At 45.6% G+C, this 17,390-nt stretch overlaps 1 protein-coding gene across 1 annotated transcript in view; it reads left to right on the top strand.

Moving 5' to 3' along the window:
- Adam12 (ADAM metallopeptidase domain 12) overlaps positions 1 to 17,390 on the top strand; it is a 337,673-nt gene that overhangs the window by 208,573 nt on the left and 111,710 nt on the right. The window contains exon 5 of the mRNA XM_021167906.2: positions 11,049 to 11,125. Coding sequence (XP_021023565.1) covers positions 11,049 to 11,125 — 77 coding nt within the window. The remainder of the gene's footprint in view (positions 1 to 11,048; positions 11,126 to 17,390) is intronic.

Raw genomic sequence — 17,390 nt, 5'->3', positions numbered from 1 at the left:
TTTGTTCTGAGCTAAGCACACTCCCAGATTCTTCATCTTGGCCCCAAGAATCCTGGGAAAAGCCAGGCTCACATTCCAGCTCTCAGGAAGCTGAGACAGGAGGATCACCGAGGTTAGAAGCTAGTGTAGGTTATAGAGTAAATTCTAGGACAGCCTGGACTACAAAATGAGACCCTTCCCCAAAACAAAAACAAAAACGGCTTTTTAAGAAAGATTTTTTTCACTCCAGAAGACCCAACAAGCAGCTGAAAGAGTCAGATGCAGATATTTGCACCCAACCAATGGACAGAGGCAGCTGAATCCCATTGTTGAATTAGGGAAGGCTGAAAAATGCCAAGGAGAAGGGTGACCCTGTATGAGAACGAGCAGTTTCAATTAATCTGGACCTCCTGAGATCTTTCAAACACTGGACCACCAAACAGATAACATACACCAGCTGATATGAGGCCCCTAACACATATACAGTAGAGGATGGCTGGTTCATTCAGAGATGATGCACCTAACCCTTAAGAGACTGGAGGCCCCAGGGAGTTTAAAGGTCTGGTGGGGTAGGGGTTGGGGGAACATGCACATGGAGACAGGGGGTGAGGAGCGGGTATGGGATGTGGAATAGTTGGAAGGTGGAGAGGGGGGAATAAAATATGGAATGTAAAAATAGTTAATTTTTTTTAAAAAGAAAGAAAGATTTTTAGCCAGACGTGGTGAAGTTGACTTTTAACCTCAGCACTTTGGGGAGGCAGAGGCACATGGATCTCAGAGAGTTCAAGACCAACTTGGTTTATACACCCAGAGCTACATAGTGAGTCCCTGCCTAAATGCAAAATTGGAAGAGAAGGAGGAGGAAGGGGGAAAAGATGATAAGGAGGAGGGGGAAAAAGAAGAGGAGGTTGTTGTTATTTACCAGAAAGCTTGACCAGAGTTAGAGGTGACTTGGCAAGCAGTCCTGCCTGTAACTTAAATTTTTTTCAAACCTTACTTATAATAATGGTTCTTAAACACTTCAACCTCCCTTGTAGCCCACCACTCACACCTGTAATCCAAACACTTGGGACACAGGAGAATGACAACAAACCCAAGGCCAGCCTAGGCTATATAGTGAATTCCAGATTAGCCCAGGCTATAGTGAGACCCTCTCTAAAATTAACAGAATGATATGTGGGGATGGGGATAGCCAGAGCTTTGGCTACTAAATTTGGGCCATGGGACCCCAAAAGGCTTCCCAGGACCCAGAGCTGAGAAGAGAAGCAAGAGAACGAATGAATGCGACTGAGGATGAATATAAAGACCAGGTGCTAGCACGGAGAAGAAAGAACTGAAGTCTGCAGTTAGAATCTCATAAAGATTGGCTTCTCAGGGAAGCTCTTGTGAAGAACTCTCCCAGCCTACAGAAGGCAAGAAAGAATTGTCTGCCAGGTGCCATGAACTGAAAGAATATCATTCTCTCTCTCTCTCTCTCTCTCTCTCTCTCTCTCTCTCTCTCTCTCTCTCTCTCACACACACACACACACACACAGAGAGAGAGAGAGAGAGAGAGACACACACACAGAGAGAGAGAGAGAGAGAGAGAGAGAGAGAGAGAGAGAGAGAGCCCCATGCAGCTTTTCACATGTGTTATATGCATTGGGGATGTGTTGGCCCGTATCCAGAGTCTGATATCATCATCATCTTCATCATCATGCTGGTATTCCCAGTCAGATATTGACCTCAAAGCTACTCCCAAACCAGGGAAGTCTACTTGAGCCCAGGCTGAATCCAGGGTTAGAGTGTTCCCTAGAGAATTTTCTACAGCCCCAATGTATGAGATGACTATACAAAAAGGAAAAAAGGGGAATAAAATTTTAAGGATGAACCCTAAGGCAAAAATCACAAGCCAGACAATGAACAAATGCACTGTGAAGGAGCTCCCATGGGCAGACAGAGAGAGAAAACAAGTCCTCCCCAGAACAGAGATAGGAGAAGAGCCAGAGGGAAAAAATTGGAAGAACAAGATAGATCTAATGGAAATTCCACAAATGTACAACACTCGGTGTAGAAAAGAAGCAGTAATCAAATAGAATGTGACAGTGGTGTCCCCAGATTGAACGAAGCTATGAACCTTCACAAAAATCCACCAGTCCTGGGAGAAAAAAAAAAAAAAAACCAGAAATGCTCTAGGGTGATTTACAGAGAACCTGCAGGATTTCAAAGAGAATGTCTTAAAACTGCCTGAGACAAAGCAATTTGTAGCAAATGAGGACAACCGAACCAACAGTTCTCATCAGCAATGATGGAGTTAAAACTACAGGGAGTGAGAGGCTCTACCAGCAGCTGACTGAGAAAGATGGCAGATATCTGTAGCCAACCATTGGACTGAAGTCGGGGACCCCTGAGTTTGGGGAAGGTTTGAGGGAACTGAATGGGATGGCAACCCCATAGGAAGACCAACAGTGTCAACAAACCTGGACCCCCTCAGAGCTCCCAGAGACTGCGCCCCCAACCAAAGAGCACACATGAGCAAGTCTGTGCCCCCTTACCCCACACATATGTAGCAGAGGACTGCCTTGGCTGGCCTCAGTGGAAGGAATATATAATCTGGTAGAGACTTTGATACCCCAGAGAAGGGGAATTTCCCCCAGTTAGGGGGAACACCCTCTCAGAGGCAAAGGGGAGGAATGGGGTGAAGAACTCTGGGAGGGAGGACTGAAGGGGGCAACATTGGGATGTAAATAAGTAGAATAATTAATTTTTAAAACTACAGGGAGAGCTACAGTAGCTAGCACCCTAAACTCTATGTTGAAATGACTTTCCAAAGCCAAGAGTGCACAGCCACACCTATTCAACAAGTCAAGAACTTACCACTCCCAGAGCCTAACAAAGGCTATCTAGGCAAGAGTGCCCTGCACAGAACAGCTCAGCAAGAAGGAAACTAAATGCCAGGGTAGGAGGTTGAAGGCAATGGCAAGCAAAACAATCGCACCAAATAAATCTATTTAAAATAACAGTTAGGAGGGACTATGTTTAGGCGTTCTCAAACAAGACGGAGAAGTAGACTTGAAACAGTTTAAGAGTTTGCCTTGTACTAAAAATAATAGGCATGCTGATTAGCTTTGATAAGTAAAATATGAGGCACCTGAACATTTTCAGAATAAACATCCAAAGAACAGAAAAACAGTGTATTCTTCCAAATAACAGGCTATCAATGGAAATCTTGTTTCAACCTAGTGCAGGGCAGGATAAAAGGAAAAGACAGGAAAAGAAAGAGGATAAATATAAAACAGGAAGGAAAAAGATTAGAATAATATAACGTATGAATCTCATTGTATGTAAATAGGTTAAATAGACTTGTTAAGACCCATAGTCCCATGTATAAAATAGAAAGAAATCAAAGAATCAGTAGATAGATCTGAATTTAAAAAAAATAAAATAAAGCACTTGTAGTTGTACTGACATCAGACAAGCTAGTGAAGTAGCAAGAGGGGCGGGGAAAAAGGGAGAGAGAGACATATTAGTGGCCAAGAGGTCGTTATGTAATGAGAAAGAAACAAGTCAAACAAACATTCTAACCCATGAGAGAGGGGTCCCCTCAAATACTGACATTCTGGTCATGCCAACTAAAGCATCAGCCAAGCTATGGCAAAGATATGGAGCCAAAGAGCTGGCTCCCTGAATAGGGTCAGGGCAGAGCAGCTAGGCCTTGTTGCTGGTGAGGAGTCAGATGCAGCCTTGGGAGTTTGATTCTTGTTGACTCAGACTGGAAAACAAAGGGAATTCGCTGACTCGTCTCCTTGCCCCTTCTAATCATCCCTCAATGGGTCAGCCTGAATTTAAAGTTACATGTGGAGTGAGAACCACTTGGCCGGAGTGCTTTGGTTGTTTTTAATATAACAACAATTAGGGCCAGCCGCCTGACTCAGAGAAGTGGCTGACATTAACTCTGGAATCAATCTCCAGTGTCTCCTCCCCAAGATGAAATGTTTGAGTTTGTCCTTTGCTGGCTACATCTAAGGAAGAATTATCTTTTGTGCTGTCACTCCTAATATGGCCTGTGGGTGACCATAGGCATGCCATGTGGGCTATTCACATTCCCACAGAAGCCCTGGGGAGACTGGAGTAGCCGGCCAGCTCTCTCAGTGCCTACAGTGTTTGGTAATAACATATCTGTCTGTTGCCCACATGTTGACTGGACAACTGCTTGGGCCATGCTCTGTACCCACCACTGAGAATACAGCAGGGTTAAATACAGGTGAGGAGACTCACGGAGAGAAAGGAGGGGACGGGTGTGGTTCCAGCACCCACAGCTGTCTGTACTAAGTTTCCTGATGGAAAGGTTACAAGGGCCTGATCTTGTCTGAGGTGTCAGAGAAGGCTGCATGGAGGAAAGAACTTGTGGACCAAAATTTAAAGCTGGAGGAGGCATTCACCCAGGGTCAGGAGAAGGAGAGCATTCCAGGACACTGCTACAGTTTTTCCAGTGCAGGGAGGGTGGGGGAAGAGGGGAGAGAGGGGAGCGGCAGCGTTATGCAAAGGTGACCAAGCTTAGAGTGACTTGGAACAAAGTCATGATAGAAGGATGTTTGGAAGCCACTGAAATGTCCCTTTAAGGTGTGTCATGGGTATGCTGGGGCTCTGAGGGCTTGGGAGAGGCTATGATAGGACCAGGCAAGTGGCTCGCCTAGATGAGCTAGAGGTTGAATAGACAGTCTCTACTATAAAGACCAGGTGTATTGAGATGGAGAGAAGGCAAGAAGTCTAAACATACCTAGAAGAATCACTCATGGAAAACCAAGGGAGTTTCCAAGGCCATTTATAGGCTGTGGTGTCCGTCTTACTCTAATGGTATCAAAATTTGTAGGACTTCTTAGATATGGGTCTTCAGTTTGGGTTCAGTAGCCTTAGGCCTTAGGACAGCAGCCATGGTTCCACTCTAACTGGGTATAAACCCCAGCTTGGCTGGAGTGCTTCACCAGACATGTAATGCAGAGGCAAAGCAGCAGACACAAGGACCGCACACAGCCAGGCCTTTGGGAAGGTTAGCGCACCACCATGGTGACAGCAGCTTACAACAGCCCATTACTCTGTTGTACCCTGAGATCCTCTGAATCTTGTGGCTAGGCAAGAGATGGGGCTGCATCTGGAGTGGGTACGTGAGTGAATACTTTAGCCACTGGACTCTCGAGGCTCAGGAATGTCCATCAAAGGCAGCTGGGCCTGAAGGTCTGCTAACTCTGCCCACCCCGTTCCCTTCCCTCCTGGTATCTACATGAAACCAACCCCTGGATCTGGAACTGCACTGTAGAAATGAATGAGGGTATGCAAGTCAGGGGTGCACCTTTCTCTCTGGCAAGTCAGCTCCTCTTGCCCTCCTCTATTCCTTTATGCCATAAAAATATGTGGTCCAGGGGAGAGCAGTTAGCAGAAAGAGTGCACAGTAGCTGACTTAGGCATACACTTGTTTTAGTATTTGCAAAAATGGCTTACATCTTACAGATTACTTCTCCACACCATGTTTCTTAGATCTCTAAAACCCCAGTGGATTAAAAGCCATTCCATTTTACAGATTTAAGCACTGAGACACTCACAAGTCTCAGCCCAAGACTTGCAGCCCAGGTTGATCTTGGCAGCATCACAACCACAGATGGGCTTCTTGACCTCTCAGAAGGTCACAATGAACAGGAGTGTGACACCTTCATCCATTCATCCAGATTCCGGTACAGCCAAGTAACTACAGTGGTCCCTATGGTTAGGCCTGAGCATTCGGTCACCAGACATGGTTCTTGTTAGAGCTGGAGAGCAGAGACAGTCCTGGGAGGATGGGTGTGCCCACTGTCTTCTCCACAGTTGCATCCTGGGCACACATATACTCGGGGCTAAGCATGGGACAGATGGCTTTGCCAACATACAGGCTTGCAAAGTCACCGTTCCCTTTGCTTGAGGTATGTGCTCTTGTTGGCGATTGGTGTTCTGTATGAGAGAATAAAAGCCTGACCTGATGAACTGTGGAGTGGCCGGACACACACACACACTCGTTCATATTCATTCATTCTCTCTCTCTCTCTCTCTCTCTCTCTCTCTCTCTCTCTCTCTCTCATCTGCATTTTTTTCTTCCTTTGGAAGTAACTCCTTTCTCCTTTGGTCCCATGAGTGATGACAGCATGAGACTCTGCAGGAGAGTGTAGAGCACAAGCTTCCATTGTAGGTGGAAGCTTTTTCTGAGAAAGGAGAGGCTCAGGAGGGTACAGGGCATATGTCCCTAGCAGTGGGGCATAGTGGGGAGCCTTCCTGGAGTGAACAGGCCGTGGTTCGAAGTTCTACCCTGCCATCTGCCACCTCTGTTACCTTTAATGGCAGTTAAACAATCATGACCTCAGCTTCCACATCCTTTGGGCAAGAAGTTCACTGGAAAAGCATGGTTGGCCTTAGATGGCCCCAACTTCTTTCCAGCTAAAAACATCTTTCCTTAAAATATCAAATCAACTGTATTGACTATGAAAGTGGTGGTCAAGGCCCTTGGAAGCTCATCGAAAACACCATTCTCTTACCACACCCTCCCAGACGCTGTCTTCTAAACGTCCTTTTAAATCGCAAAGTTGGGCCACTTTTGCAACCACTTCAGCATATAAAATCCCCTTTCTCCTAGTCCACAGAGAGGGGGGTAGCAGGAGTTTGATTTGACTTCCCGCAGGGCATGGAGTTGAGGGCTACCAATTTTCAGGTTCAAGAGTTGTTACTCCAGCTTCCTGTTACCCACCATTAGGTTTGATTGATAGTATTAAGCTGAAGGAAAACGGTATTTTACTGGAGTGGGGAAACGCATTCGGTTAAATAATAAGTGTATAAAATGCACCGCTGGAGCTTTTGTGAAGGGAGAGATGTAATTTTGTGGTTGTGCATGTTCAAGACTCTCTTCCCCATGAGGTTTTGTTGGGAGAAGCAGAATGCATTGGATCAGCAGAACGAAGCAAAGAAGATGGTCCTAGGAGGGCATGATCTCGTTCAGAACATCTTTAGAGTCAGGGGGCTGTGCAGTTGGGTGCTTTGGGGGCAATCAGAGAAAGGAGAGGGTTGAGGTCTGAGATGGCTATACAGAGGCCAATAGCCACATTTACCCAGCAAGGACCCCTGTGGTAAGGCAGATCCAGGGTTCTCTAGGTTGGGCACAGATCTCTGACTGCTGGGTGCCTGTCATGTCTCCTGCTGTGTGGCACATCCAGAACCTATGGGCCAAGTGTTCATATGCCTAGAAGATCTGATTGGTCTGAGCATCTGAGAGTCTAAGCATAGGGACCAGCTGATTTCAGATACAGGTACATACTAGCCTGTGGACCAAAGTGAGTTTTGCTGGTCTCCACTCAGGGACCTGTAAAGATCCCTTTGCCTCTGACCCTGCCTTAGGAGTCAAGGTCCCTACAGGGTCATAAAATATAACTCTACCACAATCCAATTTCTCAACCAATACATGGAGGGCCCAACTCTGTCTTTCTGAGTCATGACGTTATCCAGACAGTGACTCACAACTTCATCAAAATGAAATCATGTTCATTTGCATGTGGTGAGTCATGTTGAAAAAAACTGAATTTCAGGAAATTGGAATTGTCTGGGAGAATCGAGTGACTGTGCTCTGCAGTCTAAGAGGTTAATCCCTGTTAGGAGTGAGCAAGGGGCTCATGAGCTAACTCAGGTAACCTGAGAAGTAAGTTGTGAGCGCTCATGACAATGAAGATGGGTAGGGTAGTTGACTTCAAGGAATGGTTTATGAACACTAAACTCCACTTCCCCTGCTTCATAAAAGCAATATTTCAAGTTATTGAACTGAAAATTAGTTTGATACTAATTTGTTCTCAGCCCGCGCTTTAATGAGCTTGTATTCCTGTGTATTTAATTAGAAAGTACACTTGATAAATAATCCATTAACAACAGAACCTGAGAACAAATGAGTTTCAAATTTCAGAAGTCAGTAATTATTGTCACTGTGTGGTTTATCATCCCCTCCCCCAAATGAGGGAAACTCTTAAGACAGATCTCAAAGGCTAGTGATCCCACTCATCTGGGCAGCCCAAACTCCAATAGCAGCTGCTATGCTGTCCTACTCAGTGTCTCCTTCAGCTTTGACATTCCTACAGGGGCCCAGGGCTAGAACCCACCCCCCACCTCCAGCCTGTATAGCACAGCCTGGGAGGGGACCAAGATCCCCCTGATGCCCTGAGATATTTCTGTCCAGTTACATGCATCCCTCGTGTGAACAAACTTTTACATGACTCCCTGAAAGTAAAGGGGAAGAGCAGGGTCATTCAAAATGTACACAGGCGAGGAGGCACACTCCTATCCTTGTCTCCCCTCCTTGATGTTCTACGAGATATCTGATGTGGCTGGCCAAGCAACCACATCCCCTCTCAGTCCCTGAATTGAACCAAGCCACTGCTCACTGAAAATGACAGTCCCATGGAGGAGAGAGAGATTGCTAGGCACTCCATGCTCCTGTGTCAGCATGGGTGCTCCCTGAACTGTGTGCCCCTCCATCGGCCACTGCCTTTGCGGTTTTCCATCTGTAGGTAATTTCTTCTCCAGCCCTGACCTCTGGACACCAGCTGTCCATACCACAGCATGTGCAGTGAAATAATCTTCGGCAAGAAAAAGCAGAGTTCATGATGGAACCTGGAAAACATTATGCTGCGTGAAAGAAGCCAGGCACGGGGCCATGTATTGCAGGCTTCCATTTACATAAAATGAACAGAACATGCAAATCCATAGGGACAGAGGGGAGACTGGTGGTTGCCAGGGGTGGTGAGGAGGGACTGTGGGGTTCCAGGTGTCTCTGTGGGGTCATTAAAATGCTCTGAAATGAGATGGTGGAGATGGTTGTGCATCCTTATGGATTTCAGTGATGGAGGACTTCAGGTACTCTGTGTACTCTAAGCAGGACACCATTACAATGCTGACATGCCGTGCCTTAAAATAGTGAAATGTATGGCAGGGGAATGTAATCTTAATTGTAAAAGAGAATTAGCTCTGATGGCTATCCAGTTGTCACGTAGAGCAATTGTAATTAAAAGAGTGGAACTGGCTTAGGAGTGGACAGTTGAGCCATCCTTGGTGGACTATAAAACAAAGAAGAGACATAGACATACCCTGAGTATTCCCATATGCTATGTTTGAATGTCTTGCATGCTTGGTCACTAAGTCCTCAGCTGGTGGTTCTACTGGGGGAGGCCTTGTTGTAGGAAGTGGGTCACTAGGGCTAAGCCACTCTCTACTTCTTTGTTGTCACGGAGGAGCAAGCAGCATCCCTCTCTGCCAAGAAGTCCACTGTGCCTCCCCTGCCACAATGGACCAGGAGCCGAAAGAAATTCTTTCTCCTTGAAGTTTCTACCAGGTATCACAGAAACAAGAAAAGTCACAAGCATAGCACTTGCCAGAGTGTTGGGAGAAAACTGATGCGCAGTGGTGACTAATGGCTGGTGTGAGCTTGTAGGAGCCAGCATAAACTAGGCCTGTACTTCCAGGTTGTAAATAAATCCTGGGGAGATTAAAGAGCTACTCTCAAGACTATGTAAATAGAAGAAAATAAAAGGCATGTACCCGTGACCTCAAAGAAAGCTGTCTTTAGTAACAGTAAATTTAGGGGACAAAAGAGACTCGAATTTATAAAGCCAGAAACTCTGGGCAGTAATGGTTGGGTTCAAAGAATTTTCTTGCACAATATTGGCAATAAAATATTAACATCCTGAATCTATATAAAGAACTCTAAAGTCAGAAAATAAAAAGCTCAAACAGCACTACCTGTCTCCCTGCAGCCTTCTCACCTCCCTTCATCCTTTGCCTTTTAGATGACCCAAGAATTTTATCCTCTTGTATTGTTGAGATGAGATTATCTTAGCAAATTTCTCATGATAGCAAGGATTTCCCTGTTACTCAAATTCATCTGGTGTTTGTTTGTTTGTTTGTTTGTTAATTGATAGTGACAGTGGTGGTGGTGGCAGTGGTGGCGGTGCATGAGTTTATGTGTGCCACATGCACTCAGGTGCCCATGGAGGCTGGAAAAGGGTATCAGATCTGCTTCCCTGGAACTGAATTACAGATGGTTGTGAGGTACAGAGCCGGCGCTGGGAACCAAACCCCCATCCTCTGCAGGAACAGCAAATGCTCTTAGCCACTGAACCATCTTTCCAGCCCCAGTCATTTTTCTTAGCAAACTTAAGATTGTATTTGTGAATGACTGTCATCAGTAGGAGCAAGGCACCTGTGAGGTGACATGGGCATGTCAGAGGCAGGCTGAAACCTTATTGTCACTTAGAAGGAATGGTCCCTTTCTTACAAAAAGCTGCCATGCTGCTGGAGTCCTGGGTGAGGAGTGCTGGGTATGAGCGGCCAGTCCTTGTCAATCAGCTGTTTAATTGGAGCTGCGACTCAACCTTTTTTCACCAGCACAATTAACCTTGAATCTGGACAGAGATCTGTCCTCCCAGGAGGCATCTGTACTGAGGTTTCTTTGAGGATGTTACCTACAGGGATTTTTTTTTCTTCTGAGACCTCCCTCAGTGACCTTGCTCCTAAGCTCTGTATAGGTGACTCTGTGAGATCTCTTCTTTCATTCTTCACCATCCCTGTCTGCTCTTAAGTTCCTAAGCCATCCATTCTGGCTAGGATTTAGTGCATCTCACAGTGTGCTTAAATACCCCCATCATTTCCTCTGCTTTTTTACTGGAAACAATTTACATGAGGGAAAACCAGGGGTGTCAGTGTGATTTGTTCTACTGCTGCGTTTTGTACAACAGTGGACATCAGGGCTCTCCTTGGGGGGTGACAGACATGTGAGAATGGAGGCTGATCAAACGTGTCCAAACCCTTCTGATAGTCTCTAAGCAGGTCTGATACTCTAACCATAGGCTTGGGCAAGTCACACTGGGCTTAGCATTGAATGGTAAGGCAGCCTATGTCATACAGTATGTCCTATAGCTAATGTAAGGAGAGGAGATTAGAGAAACCTGGATGATTCTAAGTCGGAGGAAGATGTATTGATTGATAGATTAATTGATTGATTGATTGACTGATTTCCCCTCGATCCCTTTCAGGATCATTGTTACTACCATGGACATGTGCAAGGCGATGCTGCATCAGTGGTCAGTCTCAGTACTTGCTCTGGTCTCCGGTAAGTGGATGTGACCACCAAAGCTCCGATTTAACCAACTGTAGACCACCCCTGTCTCTGCACTCACTTGAAGGCCCTGAGAGAAGACACGTGGACAATACAAGTGTTCCTCAGCCTAGGCTAGAGGGATGAGGCCTGTGTAGCTACTTGCAAATTACACAGCTGATCCAGTATCTTCACTTCCCCTTCATTTCCCCCTCTTTAAATTCTGTTCTCCAGCTGGGATGGTGGGGTGGGGGTCTGAGAACCACAGAACCTACCTGAGTTTCAGCAGCCAAGCATGGGCTGGGGCTGAGGCTTTGGCTCAGTGATAAAAATGCCTAGCTACACAAACCCATACATCCAGTCTCCAACACTGCCAGAAAATGAAAGAACACAGTCATTGCGTGAAGGAGCTTTTGTGTTCATGGCCCTGATGCTTGAAACCTCCAAGTGCTAAGAGATGTGGTATTGTTTATTAATATCATAGCATCTTGCTTAATCAAAACATATTTAATCCCTGCCTTCTCACTGGGGAAGAGTAAACACTAACTTAACATTGACCATGTGGAGTTGACCTCAGGCCCACCTGAGCAGGTTTTTCCTGAGCTGTGGATAAGAGTAGGAAGTGATGACCTCTGTCACCCTGGAGTTACCCCCATCCCTATCCTTCCATGTCAACCTGTCACTACTGGGGAAGCTACTTGTCTTGACGTTTTTTGTTTTTTTGTTTTTTTTTTTTTTTACTATACTTATGGGCTGAGTTGTGAACTGTCATCTGGCCAGGGCACCAGAGTGAGGCTCTATGGGAGGGAGGAGAGAAAAAAAAAATGTACCAGCTTAAATGACAGGGTGGGATTGTGTTTTATATGTCTACAGTAACTGCCATTTCTGTGAATTCCTTAAGGATCTGGGGAGAATGAGACACACATTACACACATGCCACAGCCTACAGACACATAACAATACAACACACACACAAATGAACATGTAATCGACCGCTTACCACACACACAAACACTGAATTGCTTTACGCATCTTTGACATGGTATCGATGGAATCCCATTGAGCTTCAGTGTATCTCTTGGTCTAAGAAAGGAAGGCAGCGTCTTGTTTTCATTCACTTCTCTCTGGTTACTCATTGGTTCATGGGGCACTACCCCATCTCCAGTGCTATTCTAGACCTTAGGGATACCACAGTAAATAAACTGTGTTCCTGGGAGGGGGCAATGGACAGAGAGTGGGTGACAGAAGCCATCATGAAGAGAAATGAAGCTGATGAAAAGGATAAGAGGAAGTAGTCCAAGATGCAAAGATGAAGGCAAGGCACAGATGTTGCAGGAAGCAAGAAATAGCATGCACACGACACTAGAGCAAAGCAGCAATGCTTGGCTGAAAAAGGAAGAAGAGAAGTGGCAAAGGAAAATGACATCAGAGGGGACAGTAGAAAGAGCATGGTAATGCAGTCTGACACAAGAGAGAGTTTGGGGTGTACAGGAGCCAGGGTTCATAGAAATCAAGATCAATTGTAGAAGAGACACAGGTAGGCAGAGCTTGGTAACAAAATGAGGGCAAACCTTATCCTGGTTTTAATAGAACAGGTCTCCCAAAGGCTTATATGTTGGAGCATTTGGTCCCCATTTGGTGATGCTGACACTGGAGGTTACGGGGCCTTTAGAGGGGCAGACCAGCTGCAAAGAGTGAATCACTGAGTGGGGGAAGGCTGGACTTTACAACCCTTCGCTGCTTCCAAATGACCTCCCTTTCTCCTCCCCAGTCAACCCAGTTCTAAGCCTCTCCCATCACATGCCGTAAGAGTATATCCTAAACCAAGAGCTGGAATAACCCTTCGTTTCTTAGGTTACTTCCTGTGGGGTATCTGATCACAGCAACCAGAAAGGTAGTCTGTGAGGTGAAGGTGAATAGACCATTGAGGGTTGGCAGGCTGAGACCGCTGGTGGAAACACAGTAATCAGGCAGCAAGCCAGCTGTGGGACCATGGACACCTCGTTGGCCCTAAGCTCCATCCCCCCATGTGCAAAGAAGAAAAGGACATCTTCAAACTGTCTTAAAGACAAACAACCTGATGGGAAGGCAGACCCTGGCCATTGGAAAGTTCAGAAGTCTTCAGGCGAGGTTGAACCCAGGATCTCAAATAGTGGTATCAGACTTGACTTCTCTCGAACTACAGCTTTGACTTTCTTCTGTGATGGTTTATTCTAAGACAGCGTCTGTCTGTCTATTTGTTTGCCTGTTTTTAAATTTTAGAAAGATTTTGTTTACCTTTTAACATTTATTTTCATTTTTGAGATTATAATTAAATGCAATAGTTTTCCCTTCCATTCCTGCCTCTAAGCCTTTCCATAACTGCCCCCCCATGTTATCCTTCAAATCCATGGCCTCTATTTTTACTAAATGCTACTGTATGCATATATGTGATTGTGTGTGTATATATATTCATAACTATAACCTGAGACAATATTTTAGCTTGAACCACACAAAATTCCTCAGAGTAGGTGACTGAAACTTCCCACAGCCCAAGAGGCTGAGTTTAGGATCAAGGTGCTGACATGATACGTTTCCTTCTGAGAGCTCATCTCTGGGCTTTTGTTTGGCACTGTGTTAATATACACTCATGACTTCCTTCTGTGTGTGTGGAGATAGGAAGCTCTGGAGTTGGTTCCCTTTGTAAATCCTTCCTGTGACTCTGCTCTCATGCATGCCCTTAACCAAACTCCTCATCTCTCTGAAGGCTCCAATCCTAACACTACCACACTGGAGGCTATGTGAATTGATGGTGCCAGGGACTGGCACTTAGACTATAATGAGCACAGTTTAGTTTTCATCATATTGAATTATATTCTGATGGCAAGAAGCTGCTGGCATTAGTAAGCTTATATCCTGAGGGGGTAGGGATGGAAGCGTGAGGACTTCTCAAGTTCAGCAAACATCTCCCAAGTGCATCTTAATTGTGCTGACGAGTTCATTGCCCACCCTTGGGAGAGTCACAGTGGCACATGGATAGATGCTCTGGCTCAAACCTTATGTGTTTAGTTTTGCTGACACAGAATAGGAAAGGATTGGCAGCATCAAGAGCAATGGTGAACATTAGCAAGAAGGACAAAGGGAAACCAAGGATGCTGAGCTTGCCATGGTGGAGCGACACTGAGATTCCTGATCAGTGGGGACATCCAGTTGTCAGGGGGTCTCTATGAAGACATCAAAGTCTGGATGAGTGCCGAGAACAAGGTGGACACATTTGATTAAAAAACAGTTTATAAGCCAGTGACCATAGCTATCTAGAACTACTGTACAGGGGGTTCCCAGAGTAAGACTCTAATGTAGGACCTCTCCTGGGGGCATATAAAGAAATATGTATGTACCCCAGGTGGAGAAGACATTCATAGACCTGAGAAAGGCTTCTATCCCTGTAAACTGCTAGTCAAGCCAATGCATGTGTTGGGGTTACTCACGGGAACATGGGTGGCACCACAGGGAAATCTTTGGAGCAACTTACAGACAGCTACTACAGAAGAGCTTCCTAGCCCATGGCCCATTCCTTCCTTGTCTTGATTTGTTTAGCTTTACCATTTTATTTCTTAAGACAAGGTCTCACATAGCCAAGGCTGTCCCTGAACTTGCTATGTAGCCAAGGCTTGTCTTGATTTCTAATCCTCCTGCCACTGCCACCCTGGTGCTAGGATTACGAGCATGTGCCACTACACCTGGCTTCTGTTATCCACCTTTAAGCCTTGAGGGTCCCATGATCCTTCCCATTTCTCCACCAGGGAGCACTGATAGCAGTTATCATACCCAACCCAGAGGAGACAGCTGCACAACACATCCTAAGGTGGCAAGCAGCCCCAGGTACCTGCCACGCCAGCCACCACATACTTTATTCTCCCTGCACTGCCCACTAAATATCTATTCCCAGAAACTGCCTGAACTCTCCAGACTCCTATAGAGACACAGGTAATCCCCATTTAGCAAAGTCACCCAGACACAACCATGTCTGCATCCGCACCCACCTCCCATCCCCAACTGCTGGAAAGCATTTCTTTCCTTGTCACTAACCACAGACTCCAGAACTGACTGAAGAATGTTGTGCAGTCGTTGTGACTGTGTTCCTACCTCCCCTGCCCTTCTGAGATCTTCTTGCCAATCTAACACAGAGCACTCAACAGAGAAATCACAGACCCATGCTGTCAACTTTATCTTTCCATGAGAGAAGCAGAACTCTGTATGCAATCTACAGCTCCCTGACAGAAGAATCGATCAGGGCTGGAAATAAAGAACTGTATTTATCCGTAGTGGTCCCAGCATGATAGACATTAAGATAGAAAATAGGGGTAGATTTTGTGCTAAGTATGGTATGTTTTGGAAACCCAGGGGCATGGAAATATCTGGGTATTCTCAGTCCACACAGAGAATTGGCTTATACAAGTGCCTCTTCATTGGCTGCCCATAATGATGGACAAAGTGCATCCAATTCTGTTAAATTCATAGATTTATAGCTGTTCCTCTTGTAGTTTAGACCTAGAAACCACATGTGCACATATGTGTGTGCATGCATGTGTGTGTGTGTGTGTGTGCATGTATGCGTGTTTGTGTGTCTGTCTGTGTCTGTCTGTGTGTATGTTTGTGTATGTTTGTATGTGTGTAGTGGGTAAATGAACTCACCCTCATATGTGCACATGTGGAGCTCAGAGGTGAGCCCTGAGTGTCTTCTATTGATCTCTATCATATTTTTTGAAACAAGATCTCTTTCTGAGTCTGGAGCTCACCAGTTCAGCTAGATCAGCTTTCAGTCAGGCCTGCCTCTCCCTCTCCAGTGCTTGGGGTATAGATGCACAGTGCCACATTCAGCTTCTCCTCAGAGTGCTGGGCATCTGACCTCAGGTCGGCATGCATTTTACTCGCTGAAGACTCCCCAGCCCTGAACCAGCCTTCTTCTTTAGTTCCATGCCCTCTTCCCTGAGGGAGCTGCCCTGTTCCGCCATGCTGTTTTCTAGCTGTGTCCCGAGCATGTCCCATGCATGTTTCTTGTTGTCATCCCTGCTTGCCCCCTGCCTTGGCTCAGTTGGCCTTTGCAAAGTCTACTCTCCTGCCAAGGCCAAATCAAGAGACACCTCTCCATGAAGCCTCCATCTAGTGCAGCTCTACCTTGAGCCATGTGGATGGCATATGCTCACTCACCTCAGCTCTTCCGGCACCATTTGGTCCTCTGTAAATACCTGTCCATATCCTGTGTGTCCATTCTTTTCTCTGGTTCTTCCTGCCCTGCAGGAAGAGCCTTCAGTGTGGGGAAAATCCCTGACACATTCTGTGTAGCCCTTGGCCATAGTCTGGAACTTCCCATGTGAGAGGCAGTACAAGATGATTTTTGAAATTCAACTAAATAAAATATCAAGGGCTGGAAGGGAAGCTCCATGATAGATCTCTTGCCTAGCATCCATGAAACCCTAAGTTTAATTCCCAGCACCACAAAAAAATAATAAAATTAAAATATTGGGATAGAAGTTACCTTAGTTAGGTTTTACTGCTGTGAACAGACACCATGACCAAGGCAACTCTTATAAGGACAACATTTAATTGAGGATGTCTTACAGGTTCATAGGTTTAGTCCATTATCATCAAGGCAGGAGCATGGCAGTATTCAGGCAAGCATGGTATAGGAGGAGCTGAGAGTTCTATAACTTCATTTGACGGCTGCTAGTGGAAGACTGACTTCCAGGCAGTTAGGATGAGGGTCTTAAAGCCCATGCCCATAGTGACACACCTACTCCAACAAGGCCACACCTCCCAATAGTGCCACTCCCTGGGCCAAGCATATTCAAATCACCACAGGAGCTTTATTTGTGCCTATTAAATAAATATATTATTTCACTCCTGCAAGTTCTGTCTTGATTTTAAGTATATAATATGACATGTATGACACCAGATTTTATATATTAGAGGTTTCCTTCCCCATGCTATTTGAAAATAGTCTTCATGGTACTATTATAAAGGAGACTTATTCTGTGTTGTCCCTGGACTATAGGGTGACCACTGTCTGAATTGCTTTTCTTGCTTCTGTGACAAAATACATGATCAAAGTAACTTCAGGGCACAAGGGTTAGGTTGGGTTCACAGTTTGAGACTAAAGTCCATCATGGTGGATAAGGTTAAGCAAGGACAACCCTAACCATAAGGGCAAAAGCATGAGGCAGCTGCCCACACTGCTTCTGTAATCAGTAAGCAGAGAGAGAGAGAGAGAGAGAAAGAGAAGAGAAGAGAAGGGGAGGGG

Source organism: Mus caroli, chromosome 7 (assembly GCF_900094665.2).
Source record: "Mus caroli chromosome 7, CAROLI_EIJ_v1.1, whole genome shotgun sequence".
NCBI classification, from domain to species: Eukaryota; Metazoa; Chordata; class Mammalia; order Rodentia; family Muridae; genus Mus; species Mus caroli.
The sequence above is the reverse complement of the archived record's forward strand: the minus strand, read 5'-3'. Positions and strand labels throughout refer to the sequence as shown.